Below are 19,409 nucleotides of genomic sequence, written 5' to 3'. Positions count from 1 at the left end.
ATCAATTGAAGCCATGACGAACTCACATATCTTAATTCTATACAATAACTAGTTAAGTTGGAAAAACCTGCATAGGCACAGGAAAACCCTCGGCACACTGTTACCAATTTTTTACCTGGTTACAAATTATGTACAAGATATTGATAAATGTATAGTTGTATTCATAAATTTACGGGTCCTCGGAACTTTGACTCACAAAAATAATACTGGTAGTAAAAACATTCTCAAATGGTTAAGTCTCATGCGAAAAAAAATGTTTCTTTCACGTGTGTGTTTACCTTGTTTATATCTTTAAAAAAAAAAAAGGGTAGTTGAAATGCAGCGTAGTTTCTACGAAGGTAATTATGTTAAATGACGAACTCTTCGTTTATTTGAGGTGAATTCTTCTTTACAGTGCGTAAATTGGCTGTAATTTATAACGGTGCAGGTACTATCGCTGCCACTTCAAGGCAAACCCCTGGCGGAGGAGGGAGAAGTTGTCCGCGAGCCACCTGTTTCTCGACTTCAAGGCTGCCCTCGCGTTTAAATAATTAATCAGGTTTGTGAAAAGTTTTCCATGTGAGTTCTTTTTTTTTCCCTTTAGAGTATTAATATCCCCGCCTGATGACGGCAGAGTTAGTAGGGAGCAGTTTACAGACCAAACCGAAAAATTACCGAACCTTAGGTAGGATTCGAAACTTGGACCTTGGACCTTGGAGTCATATACGCTGAGTCGTAAACCGACAATGTAAATCCTAAAGGTTAGTTTAACACATATTTAATAATCAAAATTAGTTTAAGGGTGTATATTTAAAACAGAATTAACATTTTTTCAGCATTCAGGTAGATAAAAAATATATTTTATTTTTAATTTCTTAATTTGGTCTAAGTAAATCTAAAATTCCATTTTTCACTTCCCAAATTATTGCCGGAAAAATAGTTGCGGGGAAGTTATGCACTAAGTTAATTTTACTCGGAACTATCTTTCATGTAATTTCAATCATTTTAATAGTTCACGATATTGAGGGATTTTTTTTTCATCACTTTTGAGTAGCGTTAAAAAAAATTGAATTATTTCAGTTATCTCGTAGGAAAAGTAATACACTATTTAACAAAGGACCAGGACTAGAAATAATGTAATTCATTGGAATACACTGAGAGAAAATGTGTAGCTAAAATATAAATTTCCAAACTCCCACATTAAAGGCAACCTATAATTTCATGCTTTAATGCACTTGGTATACTATTTTAAATGCATTTAAAAGTACAAGCTTTATGATGGGTTATAAAAAAAATTAAAGTAAAAGCTGAAATTTGGCTTGTGTCATCTGATAACATGTATGACAAGAATCAATAGTGCAAATACGAGGGTAGTAGGCTCACTAAACAAGCGAAAGGAGTGAGGCTCTACTACATCTCTCCTGAGAGAGTTAACTTGAAAGGCCCGGCCACTCGAGTGAGATGTCCTCGCCAGCGCGAGCCCAAGATCGACCGGTGTCGATGTTGCAACGTCTGTCGACCTCGCGGGGAGAAGTAGGCGGGTACCTCGCGTGGTTTCGGCAGTGCACACCTCGCGAGCAGAATATCAACTCGTTCTACCCGAAACTGTGCCTTTTCTCACAGTTCGACTGCCCGGTGTACGGCGGTTTTGTTAGCACTGGCTGTATCCGAATGCATAGGGATTCGTTTGTAGCGCACACGTCCCTACATCCCTTAGCAAAGGCATCCGCAATATAAAGGACGCATTTCTAAGGAGTTTATGGTATCCGAATACTTCCACTGCTAGCACCACCTGTTGACAGTTGGACGTACTAATGTGCACGCAGCCATTTTGAGATGTGGTATCTACAAAATGCATCAAAACGTACATTACAATGGCCAATTTAAAAATAATCTAGCGTGGATATTAAAAATGTTAGCGGTCAAAATAAAAAAAGGTTTAAGTATCCCAAAATATTAAAAAAAAAAAAAAATACTTATCAGCGTTTAATAATCCTGTTAGTTTAAGTTCACCTTTCGGTAATTTTTAGTAACATTTTATGTCTCTATTTGAATTATCACTTATGCTTATTACGTTTTAAACAAATCTTATGCCAAATATTTTAATATTATGTAAAAACAAAATAAAATACGATTTCGAACTAATGTATGTAGGGACGCATCAGTTAATGCGAGTGTCGCATCGCTAGAAATCTCGATTTTAGTTGATGCATGGGCATCCCTTGTAAGGATTCCGAAGCAACGAAAAAGATGGCCGCGTCCACTACGATGCACTCTTAGTGGATCCCTTAGCGAAGGGGTCCATTAGGCTGGTATTCGGGTACAGCCAACGATTTTCTCAAGCTTCCTGATGGGAAAACTACTCGCAATTAGACTTTGAGTGTTTGCATTGTGTGAACTGTGACTGTGTAGTGTATGGAAGTGGCTGCGGTTAAAAGACGGAAATTATAATTCCAATGTATGAACCATCCTTTCCGCAATGGTTTGGTGTTGCAATATGGCAAAGTAGAAAGTGAGTTTGACTACGTTTCAACATGCAATCTTCTGACAATTCCCCACTGCATGTTTTATATGCTCTTGTGTCTAATGAGTTAGGCCTTTTACTTCTCATGCAACAACGAGCCTGCCTGGCTTTCGCCAGTCTCTAGCGAATCGCGCGAAAGCCCTCTTACACTTCCGTAAGTAGGTGCAAGTCCGATTTTAGGCCGGCGCTGCTAATGTATGTGCGACTGGAAGTTTGGATAGGTTAAGCCCCACGGTGGACACCTTTAGATGATGAGGGCCAATTACAAAAAAAAAATATTTTAGCAGGTTCAGACAACTCTCTCTGTCCTCCTCTATCTCTGCCCCACATGTAATTTTGGTTTGTGATAGAACGTAAGTGTTCAGAGACACAATTTTCAAGTTAACTAATAATTTCCTTGTGGTCTAGTTCATCCTCTTGAGTTAAATATAAAAAATAAATAAAAATGAACTAGAATCGTTTCAAAAAACTTATGATGCAACTAAACAATAACTACTGTTGGTATATTAATTCAAATATGTAATGTTGCCAAATGTTGTAAGTTACAAGTGTGCCAACTACTGTTACCGCACAATTGAAAGTTTTGCTTGATAGTGACAACGTTAGAAAAACAAAATCTACAGGAAATGCATGTTCGCAACAGCTTGTGATTACCAGAGCTCTTTTTTTTTTCGATTGTTAATAACGACTCTGAAGTCTACGTAGTTCCGATGGTAGCCGTGAAATTCTGCGAGCCATACTACCTACCTAAATGTCCCTATTCTATATGAATTTCTTGACTATGTAATTTAGGTACACTGTGGGCTTTGTGTTCACCACTCGTAACAGGTAGTATGTGTTATTTCTCAGGGACATGTAAACAGATTCCATCACTGTCGTGGGTGATAGTTGCAAACAGGCCCCCTGACCGCGCCAGCACCGTGGCATTCCCTGAGGAGTTGGAGCCTGCTGTGTTGAGTGTGCGCTCTATGGAGCTGCGGTGTCGAAACCCGCGTCGCTTTCGCAAGGCAGTTGTTTGCCTCCAGCGGCTTCGACGTCACCCTCGAGGCGTGCCGCGGCCCGTGTCTGCAGACACCCGGACATCCAGCGGGTTTGAAGCCTTCTTCACACAGTCTTGCGGTTGCTGTTGGATGTATAGTTTAATTGTAGCATATAGAATAAACTTTGTATGTTGCGATTGCAGTTAAACTTTTAGTTAGAATAAGAAAAACAAAATAGCAAAGCAACTAAAAAAAATAAAAACCAAGACGTCTGCCACGACACTCAGCTGATGGATGATAATCTGACAGTTTGGACTGCCGAGACGTTCCTACACACGACATTTCGGACCGTGGGCTCTTAACAGCCCACAGTCCGATTTTATGGGAAGCCATCAGTTCCGCCAGTTCACCGTCTTGCTCACACGGAAGTTCCGACTGTTTGGTTCTAGCTGTCCGAATTGACACTTGGGACAGATCGCGTGTGTGTGTGTGGGGGGGGGGGGGGGGGGGGAAGAGAGAGAGAGAGAGAGAGAGAGAGAGAGAGAGAGAGAGCTTTTCGGTTGAATTTAACACGCTCCAAGATAGTACAACACCTATAACGAACCAACATCCACTGAAGAGCTGAATTCAAGATTAAAAGGAATTTTCTCGAGGTCACCAGCTAATAGACAAGAAGTGACAAAATACTCTAGAAAACAAGTCGTATAAAGTCTAGCATGTGGGCATTGAATCCTGGAAATTTTCATGTATCTACTGCAATCTTAAAATACAGTTCTCTGTAATTTATTCTCAAATAAAAATTTTTAATGCAATATTTTGTTTTGATACTTTTGGTAAGTTAATAAATTTTACTTTGAAATTAATTAGGTTTAGCGATGAGCCCCCCCTTTTTTTTGTCATTTAACTCAAACGTTTAGGACAATCTAAGTCCTGTTTTTTTTCTTCCTTCAAATTATTAACGTAACTAAAGCACAGTTACTAATGTCATTACCGAATTGAGGCATTAAAAAAAAGTCAACGAAAATTGTTCACATTAATGGAAGCCTAGTTGTAGTGACACGTAATTTCTGTCAATTTCACAGTTCTCAAAAGTACTTCCTCATCTTTTCTGCCACTGTTGTTTCATCAGTGTTTGACAACCACATGAAGTTGTTTGTGTACGTGAAAAAAAAAAAAAAAAAACATTTGTTTATTTGCAAGTGACAGTTCAGAAATGGGGCACCACTGGTACCAGTTATAAGAACTATGCAATTTCAAACACGTTTCACGGTTACGACACTATCTATATTAAGGCCCTGTTACACTGTCAAATATTTGTCTCTAACTATATTCGACAATAGAGTTGAGGGGTCGTATTGGACGGAAAATAACTTTCAATTTTCATCATTAATTTTAGACAGGTAACCTTAAATATTTTTTTTTTTAAATTGTCACTATGAAAGGTTATTTTTTGTCTGAGCTATCTCAAACTTTTCATTTTAATCTAATTTTGAAATTTAATAACCGATCACAGTGCTTGATGAAATTTTTGAACTTTTTATGCTATTTGTGGTTCAAAAATTTCTTAAACATGTGTAATTTAACTCTCAATATTCGATAAATAATAATGTTCAGTGATTGTTTTGAGTTATAGAAACATAATTTCGTTTTTACACATTAAATTATTTCACATTCGTAATTAGTATTATCGTTATTTTAATTATATCTTTTTATAACCTCTTTAATCGTCCGTAGGTTCTTCGCCGTTTTAAAGATTCGTTGTGATCGAAACGGAAGTAATTTCCGTTCGCCACGCACGATTTTGATTGGCTGATCGCATCCAACATATTTTAGAACCTGTCCTATATGCATAATATTTGATGAAAACTCAGGTCATCCAACTTGTCAGACAAACTGGCTGCGCTAGTGAAGTTTTTAATGACACATTAACCTTCCAACTTCGACACAACATATTGGAAGCTGTTGGAAGCGAAAATTCGATATTATGACTGGGCCTTAACGAGTCTGAAGAACAAAAGAGTCTATGGGGGTGTGTGTGGGAACTACGGTGACCTTGAAGGGGGTAATCGCGCTGCTATTTGTCAGCCGACCGGCGGAAGACATCACGTCTCGAAACCTTGGTGCCGCCTCCGAGGAGAAGAATACACTGGCAAAAATACCTTACAAAAATATATGTGGCAGCAGTTTCCGACGATGTTCAAGTACATTTACACTCACGTGTAGTATTTCTACTCCGTGGTTGATAAATTTACAATGGCAACGCATTTGGAAATGTAACGCAATCGGAAGTAGATTTTAATAATTTTTAGTAAATTTACACAAACCATAAATGTGTAAAATTGCAATTCTTCTGTATTTTTTTGTGGCTTAAGACTGTTAATGCACGTTGTGTACTTAAAAGCTACGTCAATATTTATCAATTAAATAAACGCTTCTACTTAATTAGCACTCACGACGTACCTACATCTTAACTTCTCGACAATCGTGCACACAAATTATTAATGTGTGTATATATATGTGAGTGGATGCATATGTGTGTGTGTGTTTGTATATAGCGATGTGTTCAAAAATGCCGCATTCAATGAGATTTTATGAATATGCATATTAAGTTTTGCAGATACTTGGTCGTTGATAATTCACTCTTCCGAATATTATGCACTTTTAGAATGACGTGTTTAGTAATATAAAATAGGGTACTAATTTATTGAACACCTCGTATTTGTAATTTAACATTTTAGTTATTGTTACTTAAGATGTAGTACAGTCATGCAATTTAACAAATGTCTGTAGTACAATTTAGGTTTTAAAAATAATTTGTGTGTGGTTACAAAACCTTAGTATATTTCAATTACGTTTTTTTACAGTGTGGTCTACTAAGCAACGTAAATGTGGCGTTTTGGCGAAAGGCAAGCTTCCACTTTCACTCCTGGAGTGCATGTGAATGTCATTTCAAATGCATTTTCGCCTAAGGTTTTTTATTTACCAAGTCATAAATGATACAATTAACAACCTGTTATAAAAATTTATTTTCGAACATTTTTTTTTCTTCAAAATAATTAAATCGAAGATTCTGGAGTAAGCTTTTGCCATTTTCACGGAATTTATATATATGATAATAGAAATGAGCATTCTTTTGCACACTGCCTTAATGTCACAAACATTCTAAAAATGAACCTTTACATTCGTACTGATCGCGCTAAATTTTTTTTTTTACTTTACTCAGGTATGTCTTTAGTATATAAACAAAATATATAATAAGTAAATATATTTTTCATTAGTATAAGTGCTGTTTTGTCAAATAAATTGAAAACAGATCTAATTTTAATATAAACATATCCAACTCTAAACAAAATCCAAATAAATTGGGTTAAAATAAGGTATTCAATTAAACATAGCTAAGTTGATGGTTAACACTATCACTACATTTCATAGATATTTTATGGAATATAGCTAAGTAGGTATTTGCTTGTTATGAACATAAAACTTAGTTAAAATCAGGCAATAATTTCATTTCATTTCCGTAATGACAACTTAATGAGTAATGAATAATGAATAAAAATTATCTTTTTAAACACCGTCATTACCACAGATGTCCCACGCCCTTCCTCATTCTTGAGTCCTCGGAACAGTGGCAGAGCCCTTCCCCCTCTCCCTCCCCTTGATCCCTAGAACAAAAGAAATAGCTAGTGGTATAATACAAGGAGAAATATTTTTTTAACCTTAAGTTATCTAAAATTATATAAAACAATAGTTTTTATGATATTTCAAGACATAAGAAACTCTTTAAAGTAGTTTTTTTCATAAATGTTTTTTTCTCAAAATTGCTGAGTTCCCTTTAACTTGGAGTTGCATATTCCAACCCACCCAAACACCTTAGGTCACCTGCTCTCCCCACAGTTCGAAGCTGTTTGCGCCACTGCCTCAGTAGCGGAGGCCGGAGGCTCGTGTGATGATTGCGATGGTCCCAAGACAACATGCTCCACGTGTCACCAGAATGTCCCGTTACAAACCCCGTAAAATTCTGTTAAGTAGTTGTTTACATTATTATTTTTTTTTTCCATTTGAAAAGCTGTACGATAGGTGATGGGAAGGGGGCCGAAAAAATTATTTGCCCTCAAACCCTTGTTTTCTCTGTGGCCCTCTGACACACACGTGGGGTGTACCGTAGCACGAGTGTCGTCAGACACGTGTGTTCATACAAGGTTACTATGTATACTGTAACAACATCAATAGTTTTGATATAACGAAAAATGTGTCGTTTTCGTGCGCACGTAGCTTCTTTCTGCGGTAATGTGCACGACCTCCGTTGTTTACCGTGTCTTGCAGCGCCACAGTCCTCTGGAAGCGGGTAGACGCGGCACGCCTCGCGCTGTGGGAGAGGGGAAGCTGTGTTATGGGCAGTGTGTGCCCCGCCTAGAGAAAGGGAAAATGGCGCTGCAGGAAGGAGGTTTCTGGGTTTTGTGGTGTTGTAATGCGGCCTTGCATTGTGGCAGCGCTCGCGCGCATACACCACATCCCGGATGCTCGGAGCAATGGTGTTTACTTCAGTTTGATAATACGTCGGTATCTCTTTAACCACAGCAAACCAGTCCCGATTTAGTTTGGCTGTCTGTTCTTCTTGGGTTGGTAGATGATCTAACTAGGTATTGTGTATGAAATTGTTGGTTTTCTTGGATGTATAATGGCAAAGCAAGATTCTAGCAAATCGTTAAAAATAAATAAAAATTGTGTTTGTGTGTTTGGTTTGGAGGGGGGAGGGAGTAGAATATGCTTTAGTTCAGGCTCCTTAAACTTGAGCTTCAGTAGAAATACAAGATGAGTCAGGGAGTGGTTTCTTAATCCTAATTTTAAATTATGTTACACTGCTGATAAGTTTTCTATTGATTCAGTTGAGTGTTTATTTAATGGTTTTAAGAACGTTTAATGGCCAATTTGTGTTGTAAAGCTAGCGTATTGTTTACAGTTTTTAAATAGCCATTTGTAAGAAGTGTTCGTCGTAGAAATCTTCAAGTTTTATGGTTATAAGTTTTTTTCCCCTAAAACCCTGGAAAATAGTTTTTCAGGGAATTGGGAAAAACAACTTGAAATATTAATTAAAATTTTCCTTAAACCAAACGGTTTTAAGACAAGGGCTCTATGTGGATCTTTAATTAAAACCTACAATTATGATTCCCTGTTTAGTTCATGCTAAGATTTATGAGAGATTGACCTTAGCGTTCTTAGAACCTTTAAATAAACATTACTTGAATTGATCCAGAATGAATTTATTAAGAAATAAAAATAGTTATATTAGTATTCAATTGAAATTCTGGACAAAAAAACGATACTACAGAGGATACTACCACCTTACGCAGAGTAGCGACGGAGTAGTGCAGTGGAGTTGTGTACGACCCCGACGGAACCCCCTTCCCCCCTTGTCAAACTCACCTGTCACGTGGCATATTCTCTCGCTCACTCGTAATAGTCCCGGGTATTCATATTAATAAACTTTTGTGCATTTACAATGTACATGTCTAGCAGTGCATGTAAGCTGTCTTAGGTTATTTGGTGAAAGAAATTGTTGTCTGAAAAATATATTTTTATTATTTTAATAATGGAGTTGTGGGGCCCCTATTCCTATGGATGTTTTAAACGAGGGTTTTCTAATTGTGAAACAAATTATTTCAATATTCCGGTATCAGAGATTACATTCATTTTTCTATTACCCCGTAACATAGTATAATTTATGGCAAAAATTATAAAATATTATCCACCTCAGTCGCCGTCACTCTGACAGTCGCGGCTTGCGGCACACACTACTCTGCCCATCGACAGTCGGTTGGTTTCCTGACGTCACACGTCACACACGCACTCCGGTGTCGTGGCCATGAACCAGTTTTAAAGTCTGCCGGGCGCGGATTCAGAGCTCCGTCGGTGCCTAATGCTTACTATCATTTTTTTTATTTCAATATACATAACTTTTTAATTCAAGGATGTTTTTTTAAAAATAATATCAAACAAATACGATTAAAGCTGTCTTTAACCATTTTAAATAACCATAAAAAATGTTATAACTATAGTGAGTAAAATAAGACATACATAATTGTTACTAATTAAATAGATTTAAAACTTTATCTGATAAAGGATAAAAATCAAATGTGCGTGGCAATACTTGGAGGGAAAAGGCCCATAGCACTATATCTTACCTGGAAATCCTCAATTGCATTCTTTTATAGTATATCGTTTTGTTATAATTTTAACACGTAACTAGGGCCATTACGTTCCGTGAAACTATTTCCAGACCAGCTGGTGTTTACTTTATAGCATTGCTTGTGTTTCCTGGATGGTTCGGTTTTTTTCCTTTCAGGTTCATGTCTGTCAGCACCCCAAATCACATTGCAGTCTAAACAACGACCAGATTCTTTCGCCCCACTCATGACTATGCAGGAGCTGTGTTGTAAAAGTTTTAAGACGTTGATAAACAGCTGGTGAGCTCTGCACTGACGTCATCGCGCGGTTCCCGGACGTCTTGCCGCGCGGCCAAGGCAAAGGCAACAGCGCGGCCGCCGACCTTGGCGACCGCCACACTGCGCAAACAAGCGTCGCGTTGTCGCGTTAACCAGGCGAGGGAAAAAAAAAACCGCGTGCTGCTTTCAGCCGGACAACCGGCAACAGCGCGCGCTGCTCCGTCCAGTTCAAGCCCGAGGAGGTTGTTCATGCACTGCACGTGTTTCGTATCCAAGACCGGGTTATAAACATTTCGCTGAAGGTTCAGCAACTAAGTTTTCGACTACTCGTTTCTAAATTACGCAATAACACAACGTAAGCATCGACCCACGTTGAACTTTTTGCGTTTCGTCTTGAGTTTCAGCCTTCCATATTGGAAGTGGAGCGTGAAAAAAAAACTTTTAAATACACGGACGTTGTGTTCAGAGTCGCCACGACTTTTTATTATATAGGCCGACATCATGTTTTCACTTGTTAAATCTTCGCACGGTCAAAGAAAATAACACTTTAAATCAAATTATTATTGACGATTTCATATGTTTTCATGATAAAACGTTAATAGGAAGAAGCCCGGGGAAGATATTTACAAGTTGTAGAGATGGTGATTTATTGCAACGTTCCTGTTTTATAAACGGCTGTGAGTTTTCTTGCGTTGGTTTGCTCTGTTGCGTCCCTTGCGTAGTTTATTGACCCGGCCTAAGACCTCTCCCAAAGTTTGAAAAGTAACATTACCGCACTATTTAATAATAATGTATAAAGTGTCTCCAATTTTACGTTAAGATACAGTTGCATTCATTGATCTACCAGTGCGGCCCTCTTTCTCTAAGGAGCTGTTTTTATCTTGCACTGTGAAGGAGAATTAAGGGTTGGAAGAAAGTGCTGAAATGCAACAAACTAAGTGTTGGTTATCTGAACACCGTATTTATTTGAAGTGCCACAAGTGCTCTATGTTAGACTACGGTCTCTTCGCGTCGTGTGTTCACCACACTGCTTGCTTAGGCCGGTGATCCAAGACACAAAAATAAAGGTTTAGGTGTTGAATATGCTACACCTGTACCCTAACCGTATTCAGAGTGCACAAATCCGTTCTCAAACCCTTAGACAGGACTCGGCCAGGCCCTTATTTATAGGGAAAGGATTTTGGTGTCCTATCCGTGACTTATCTGTTGCTCAAACTTCCGCGCATGCGCAAAGCTCACTTTTTCGGTTGATTTAGTTCAAATGGCGGACCCGCGCTTGGCTCCATTAACTCATCGTTACTTTCGTAAGTATCAGAGGACGTACCAAGCGTAATGGTGTGCCAAATGAAACTTATGGTAGCCAAACTATACGGGAATAAATTTTGTACACTTTAATGGTTATAACAAGAAATCCTAACTTACAAAGTATTTGAGAAAATTAGGAAGGCGGTTCCATTTTTGTGCGCTGGTGCTGCTCTTGGATTTTTGCCTTAAAAATTGAATCGATGGATGCGAAACGTCCGCTAGAATGTTTTGGAACTATTTTCTAGCGTAGCGCCGGGCACCGTTTATTAAAACTTTTGCTGTCATGTAACCTTACTGGGATTCCGTTTGGACACGTCCTGGAACACGGCCCGCGAGTTGGGTTGCGGTTGTATCCCAACAAGGTAGTGCTTATTCGCTACCTTAACCGAACGTCTTGGAATACCGCCCTCAAACACAGTGCTGTGTTCGTCCTGGTGTCGACGTACTACCGCAGACTGTCAGTGGGTGATGTGAATAGGAAATGAAAGAATACCACGTTCGAGCAACGTCGACTAATGATGCTTTGTCATGTCAAGTGGACGTCTCAGTCAAGCTTTCTAATATACCTAGGAGCATAATATGAAAGACAAGAAGATTCGACAAGGAAGACAGGCTGGAGTCTGTTCCTCAATTAGGTCAGTCCAAGAAGCACACAAAGAAAAACACATTGATTAGGAAGAGCACACAAAGAAAAACACATATTGATTAGGAAGAGAACGCATCATCATAGGCTCAGTGATCCTAAATTAGCAGCAGAACTGTTCCAGGACAGTGAAGTAAAAAAGAACAGATCAGTTTGCCAGGAACAAAGTTTATTGAAATTATATTGATTAAATGAATTAATTTTTGCCGACGAGAGAGAATTTTTTCGACTCAGATGGCAAGGTACTTGTTTAGCGGAAGCCAAATAGAGCTATAAAACATAATTTTACAGCCTACTACAGTTAAAAAATAGGAGCAGGATTATGTTCTGGGACTGCAAGTCTGACTCGAATTGTCGGCACACTGAAGAAAAAAGATAGTCTCTGCACTTTAAAATAATATCTGCTTAATAATGCACAATTCATTTGCATCATAGTTTTCAGTTTTATCAGGACAATGACCCGTAGCACTACTTTTTCATTGTGTGCAGTTGTCCCAAAGTGTTTGAAACTGTAACACCGCCTCAAAGCCCAGGCCTCGATCCAATCGAAAATGTTGGGTTTAGCTGGGGAAAAAATGTGCGAGAATACCAATAAGTAGAGACCTGCAAAATTCGCGAATTAATTTCGTGATATACTACAATTCAAATAATTATACCTTAGCGCTGCTTCTGCAATTGGTTCGCTGTTAATCTGGAGTAATGAGGGCCAATTAGAGACCCTCGCTCAAAGAAGTGTCGAATCACAGACACTCGGTCGAGACGACTCACAAGTCAGCAGCCAATGAACAGGTGGCATTTGTCCGAGTGTGTAGAGTGTAGTAGTTTATCCTGGACGTCATTGAATCCGCGAATTGTCTCTACCAATAAGTTTCAAGGGTGGGTTAGAAATAGTTGGAGATAAATGGAATTTTACTCAGGCTAACATAAGAAAACGAATTCCAAAAATGCCAAACCGTTACAGGTGGTCATACACGGAAAGGGATATGCTTGAAAGTACCAGGTGTTGATTGTTTTGTATTATTATGTGCTATATACTTGTAATTGAGAGTGCCCGAATATTAACCTGACTTTAATATTGGCTTCTCATAAAACGTTTTTTTTTATAAAACTTGAGATAAGAGAAGATTTTCGCTTAATACTATGTGTTAAGAAGAATGTTGCTTTAAGTGTGTTTATTTATTTTTTAAAAAAGAACAACTAACAAAACCATCGTAAATATCCTAGTATGAAACTTGGCCGAGTATTAGTGACTGTGCGCGTTGCTTGCATGTTCAGTAAACCCAATATGCATAGTTTGCACACTCCAAAGGAGCACCATTTGGCATATATATATATATATATATATATATTGTTAAATGTGTAGATATAACTGTTTGCTTAATCGAGAGGTTCTTAACAATTATCGCGTGCAATGATAACTAATTTCAGTTATAATTTTCAGTTCCTTTAGCAAAACTAAAGCGTCGTGGTTTCGCTTTCCCGCTTTATTAGAAAGGTCACCTCCGAACTGAACCGACGAGTAAAATTTTCTCTTAAGGGTGTATGTCCCGTTCCAGGTCATGATTTTAGATTTATATTAATCACTGATCAACTTTTAGACATTTTCAATCGTTTAACTTTCACGAAATGAAAAATATATATAGTTGCATACTTTTTGCATAATTAGCTGCCATAGTTACATTTTTAACCTTTTTGGGTTGTACAAATAAGGAGAATTTAATTTATTGCAGAACTGTAACTTTTTAGGATTAACTGCAATGCCACTGGCTACTTCAATAAATGGTTTGCATTTCTTTCAGAAAATATTAATTAATTTTACCTGACATTTCAAAAATCTCAAAATTCTTATGATCTTGACAGCCAAGAAACATGAAATGAGTTTTTGTGATAGAAATGCAAACCATTTCTTGAAGTAGCCAGTGGCATTGCAGTTAATCCTAAAAAGTTTAAGTTCTGCAATAAATTAAATTCTCTTTATTTGTACAACCCAAAAAGGTTAAAAATGTAACTTTGGCAGCTAATTATGCAAAAAGTATGCAACTATATATATTTTTCATTTCATGAAAGTTAAATGACCGAAAATGTCTAAAAGTTGATCAGTGATTAATATAAATCTAAAATCATGACCTGGAACGGGACATACGCCCTTAAGATAATGTTTGTTCGCTATAAGTGCTGGTTACCATATTATGTAGTGTCTACAACACGCACCTGGAAGAATTATTAGCTGTGATTCCTGAATCGGAAAATTGGGCTGTTTCGGGACGATATAGAATATGCTGGGTTGCAACCTGCAATACTTGTTGCGCAATGTCATTTAAACTATCACAACAGTAATGGTATGGAGGTAGAGAGAGTCTAGGCAACTCCAATGCCACTCTTATGGATGTAACTGAAATATTGCAATAGGGCGGTTAATAGAATGCCTTAATGGCTACCTGCGAAAAATCCAGAAACAACCTCGCCAGGAGTTGAACCTATAAATCGACCTGAAGGGAGACCGTGTGATCTGACCACTCAACCACTGTGATCCCCACACGCATAAAGGATATAGTGTGAGCAAGAATACATGTACATTATACATATGTCAACAATGAGTGCAGGGTGGAGTGAATTTTACAAATTTTTTTTATTCTATGCAGAATCGTAAATTAGATATAATAGTGGCTGCTGGGTCCACGCATGTTCCCTTAATATAGGGATCGTAACGCTTTGTACAGTCAAAATGCGGTCACTTTTCCCTGAAGGTCAGATGACTCTGTGGGACTTCATACCTGTGCTCCACACACCTGTGTGTGATGGCATTTCGGGCAAAATCGATTATAGTTTCCTGCCCGTAGTTACATACGCACACATGCATACACCTGGGTAAGGTAGCGAGGTAACGATTTTTTGTCTTTTATGGAGGGTTTCTCGTGTTCCGTTAATATTTGTAATTTGTGTTTTGTTTATAATGTTTTACACCTAATTTTTCTTTAAATTATTAAATGATGGAACTAGTCTAGACACAAAAAAAATTTCATTTTTAGGCCCTTTTTTTTAGATGACACATACTTAAAACCGGAAACGGATCCCGCTCCTGAATTATGATTGCTTTTCACTATCCTTACACCGCTTCAACAATGCACGGAAACGTAACAAATTGCAACCATCGACATTTAATTTCAGTTACAAAAAATTCTTTAAATTAAAACAAATTTGAGCTCCGAGAAAATAACACTATCAGGATATATATAAATAAAAATAAACCAGAAATCAATGTAGAAAAACTTAATATTCATTTATTGAAAATAATTGTTCACGTTTAAAACGTAAACAAACATGGCTACCACCGCAGCCAAATGCTTGGGCTTCTATTGGTAGCACGGAGAAACGTAAACGTAAGAGCTGGGCATTGCCGAACTAATCCGTAAAAATCGGCGTCCACATGCGTGCCATTGTAGATACTTCGTTCCGAGAGAACTTAATCCCTTTACGTGATTAATCTCCTTTACCGTGTCGTAGGACGGGCCTTAGGTATGCGAGCACACACTGTATATATATTACAGTTGAATCAATCTTGGCACTTTTTCAGAACCTTTTAATAACATTTTCTTAAATCTCTTTGTGCATTATTAGGTGAATTATGTATTAAAACCAATTTTAAACATGTGCAAAAGTAATGCAAAAAATAATTTGCGGTAACGAGCCCATTTTAGGTTAGTTAGGTACAGCCTTGAGATAAAACGTTTTCAGAGATGGTTTTCAAACGATTTAAATACGCGATTGTGGATCGAGGCGAGACTACGTAAGAAAACAAAACGCAAGTTAGCTAAATGCAACTGGATATAAAAATTTCGTGAGCTCCAGCGCCGCTACTGTATATTTCGATACTTGTGCCGAGTCCTCACAGTTTCCGTGACCTAGAGCTGTGTGTGGACACCCACGTGCTGAGCAGTGCGGCTGAGCGGGACCTGTGTGTTCCAGACCTGCAGCTGGCGGCAGAGCTGGGCAAGACGCTGCTGGAGAGGAACAAGGAGCTGGAAGGATGCATCAAGCAGCAGGGCGGCGTCATAGAGGACCAAGCTCAGGAGATAGAGGTAGGCCTGTCGGACTCCTCCCCACACATCACTCAGAGAAACTATAATGGATTAGCAATACAAATATATTTAACAGTGTTTTTAAATTTACAAATATAAAACATAATCAAACATTTCTCAAAGAAAGGAAAGTTAATGGAATAAGTAAATCAATGAATAATTTATTTCTATAGCTTAAAATGGAATACACAATTGATTAATATTGAAGCTCGCAGTTTAAGTTGATAGGTATGGAATACAATAGAATTATACATAGATAATGTGAGCTACATATATTTTTAAATTGTTTGCATATTAGCTACATGACAGAATTAAAATGTGAAACAAAATAGGAACATGATGTGTGTGTGTGTTTGAATGTGTTTTAAGTACGCTGGTCAAAATAATTAGAGGATCCGACACACCCGAATTATTTTTGTCTGGCCTCCTTATTATGTATCAGACAAGGATGTGTTATCAGCAGCGGTGTGAGCTACATTTAGCGTCTGATCCAATTGAGCACATCTGGGTTGCATTAGGAACACGCACCTCGTACAGCTCTTTCAGACCTGTAAAATCTGCCTTTGTGGCAGAGTGGAAACTTATCCCGCACTAGCTCGTTGATTAACGCCGCGTCTAAGCCACGCAGGACAGTGCCATGTGATTGGCTGTGCAGAGAGACCAGGCACCGCACTGATGACTGTTGCTGTGGTGTGTGCATGGCTGGCCAGTAAACCCCAATAACACACGATGCACGCGCCCTTGTCCTGCATGGTTAAAAACCCGCATGGTAGTGTGTATAGGCTTCGGCCTGAGACACACTTAAGTCCTCCCCTAACCTGGACCCTCCCCTTACACACTTAGAATAATTTAGGCTAGGAAAAAATTGTGTGCTGTCCTACTGATACTATATCCGGTCTCATGGAAATAACGAGCATATCGTTCTGTAACTGGTCTCTGTAAGGAATCTGGTATAAAACCTTTATTTTTATCTTCCCTAATTATTTGGACGAGAGTACGTCACGGTTTGTTGGAAGTCAACCAACTATTAAATGCAGCAGCTCACGTTAAATAATTGGTGATTGCATGGCAGTTGTTTGCATATTCATGCTTTATACTGATGAGGATACATATTTCAGAATAGGTTGTGAGTAGTGATAGCCGTAAAAAATAATTAAATTCCCTTTTCAATAATTGTTGATCGTGAGATGTGCATTTCTAAAGTTAAGATTAGGGTACAAAAGTTTTTGTAAAAGAAGCAAAAATTTGGCTTTGGGTGTTTTCCTAAACAGAAATGAGCGGGTCTTCAGTACTCGCCAGTGATGTGTTAACATCTAACCTCGGTAACGAGCACATTCATGTGTTCTAATGATCATGTTGCAACTAAACTTTTAATACGAAACTCGGACACGAATTTTAAGGTAGATTTCTTTAAAATAAATGAGCGTTATAAATATTCTGATCAATAAAGTATGTAATCTTTTTTCAAATATAAAAATTTTTGGACGCATACCACACGCTTATTTTCTGCGCCCGCCGCTAGAATTCTCTGCCTGAATAGTAAATGTTGCTTGCCACCATCATGCACAGATAGCAGCCCGGCTCCGACAAAGACTTAAAATATACTCTAAACCCCACCTTTCGAACTGATTTTCAATAAGGAATTTTTTTAAAAAACTTCCCATTTTTTTAAAATTCATCAAACCGTTAATACTATAAAGTTTCCGCGCATTAAATTACTAAAATGTTAACCTGAAACATTTTAAAAAAAGATTACACAAAGTATATGTTTGTATGTTTGGTTTTGCTTAAAGGACTGAAATTAGTCTAAATAAATAATTTCTTTAAACAAACCTTAACCATATTGAGCTGATTAAACGTTATTATATAATATTATAAAATTTTACAAAGTCCAATAACTTTCTAGTGACTTAACTTGGAACCATGTCCCTTGAGTTTAACAAGCGCGCGCTCTATCGCTGTTCTACCGAGACCGTTCACATATTTTAAGAATATGTACTATAATATTATTGCCAGTTTTCTTAGGGATTTTAAATTTGAGATTACATTTTACTATGATTATTTTAGTTCACCAAATATATACAGAGGAGATAACACTATAATTTTCATTTGGTACACCAATACGTATGGTATGTACCCTAATGTTTACGAAAATGACTATATACGGGTTTGTTGCTACACATGGTTCTGCCATCTGTGTGTCACATTTCCGTTCATCGACTTCCGTTTTATTTTCAAGAAATTACTACCACTACATGCCGTATATCAAAAGGTAAGATGTTTACATATCAACCTTTTTTTTTGTGGATTGTGGTCACATTTAAAATTACTATTTTCACCCTATCCAAGGTGTCGGGGTATGACGTAAGTGACAGCCACTGATAAGGTTCCCGCCTGCCCGTACACACATACGGTGTGCAGAGCTTTAGAAGAAACTACAGGACTGAAAACTGCCCATGATATTGAGTGGTGTCTGTTCACGATAAGCATTATTTTAAGACTACACTGAGAACATATTAGTTATTACGTTTCCAATTTTTTTTAGAAGAGTGAAAAATCGCTAAAACGCGTGTTTTCAGAATGTTTAGGCATAAAACACTCGGTACAGATTCTTGAAAGCACTAAAGGGACTTTCATTTCAGCTTCATTTCTCCTCCATGTAATGTTGTTGGTACCGCTCAAATATTGCAGTTCTACGTACGACGGGAAGACTGCGCTCCAAGTTCACGGCCAATGCGCGTAGAGGCGATACCTTGCTAAAAGCGCCGGCGAGCGGCGCACTTATCCCGCCTCACTAACACACACACCTATCTAGGTGTCCGCAGAAGCCCTCGGTTATTGTGTTCGGTTCGAGCACTGCAGCCATTCACTGAGCCCGTCGCATCATTGATGTTTTCTCACTGGCAGCTGGTCGCTCTGTGCCTAGAGCGAGCCCACTGGAGTCCCCGCTATGACATGGGCGGACGAGTGAGCACCGTATCTGCTGCGGCACTAGTCTGGTGATCTAGTAGAGGTCGGATAGTCCTCGGCCGGATCACAGGCTGTCTAGGTGTTATCTTGAGGAGTCCCAGAGATGAGTGGTCGGATAGGCGCCTTTACTGCCTTCTGGAGGGGCTTAGCCAGTAGGGAACCTATTGGTTGCTGAATGGGTTTAGGGGTTGCTGGTTCCCTCAACCTCTCCCCGAACACCTCCGAACCGCGCTGAAATGGCGTATCCACTACCCTCGCCATACGAGGCCACGCCAAATCAGTTCTACTCATCCAAGGGTGTATATGCTGGTCTCGTAATGGATAATTAGCGTGTAATAATTCAAGCACATGATAAGATTATTGTAGCCCATCACCGCCTCGAGCCCGTCACGCGTGACTGAACGCGAACCAAGTCTCCTCGATCAACCACAGTTCACACTCTTCCCTGGGCCAGTTTTCCTCGTTTTACCCCCGTTCCGTCGA

At 38.5% G+C, this 19,409-nt stretch overlaps 1 protein-coding gene across 2 annotated transcripts in view; it reads left to right on the top strand.

The window, feature by feature from the left end:
- Positions 1-19,409, top strand: part of LOC134530807 (cerebellar degeneration-related protein 2) — a 145,497-nt gene that overhangs the window by 109,519 nt on the left and 16,569 nt on the right. For both annotated transcript variants that reach the window (XM_063366023.1, XM_063366024.1), the window contains exon 2: positions 15,844-15,956. In XM_063366023.1, coding sequence (XP_063222093.1) covers positions 15,844-15,956 — 113 coding nt within the window. The remainder of the gene's footprint in view (positions 1-15,843; positions 15,957-19,409) is intronic.

Source organism: Bacillus rossius, chromosome 3 (assembly GCF_032445375.1).
Source record: "Bacillus rossius redtenbacheri isolate Brsri chromosome 3, Brsri_v3, whole genome shotgun sequence".
NCBI lineage: Eukaryota > Metazoa > Arthropoda > Insecta > Phasmatodea > Bacillidae > Bacillus > Bacillus rossius.
Note: the sequence above shows the minus strand (reverse complement) of the source record. Positions and strands in the feature narration are given on the sequence as shown.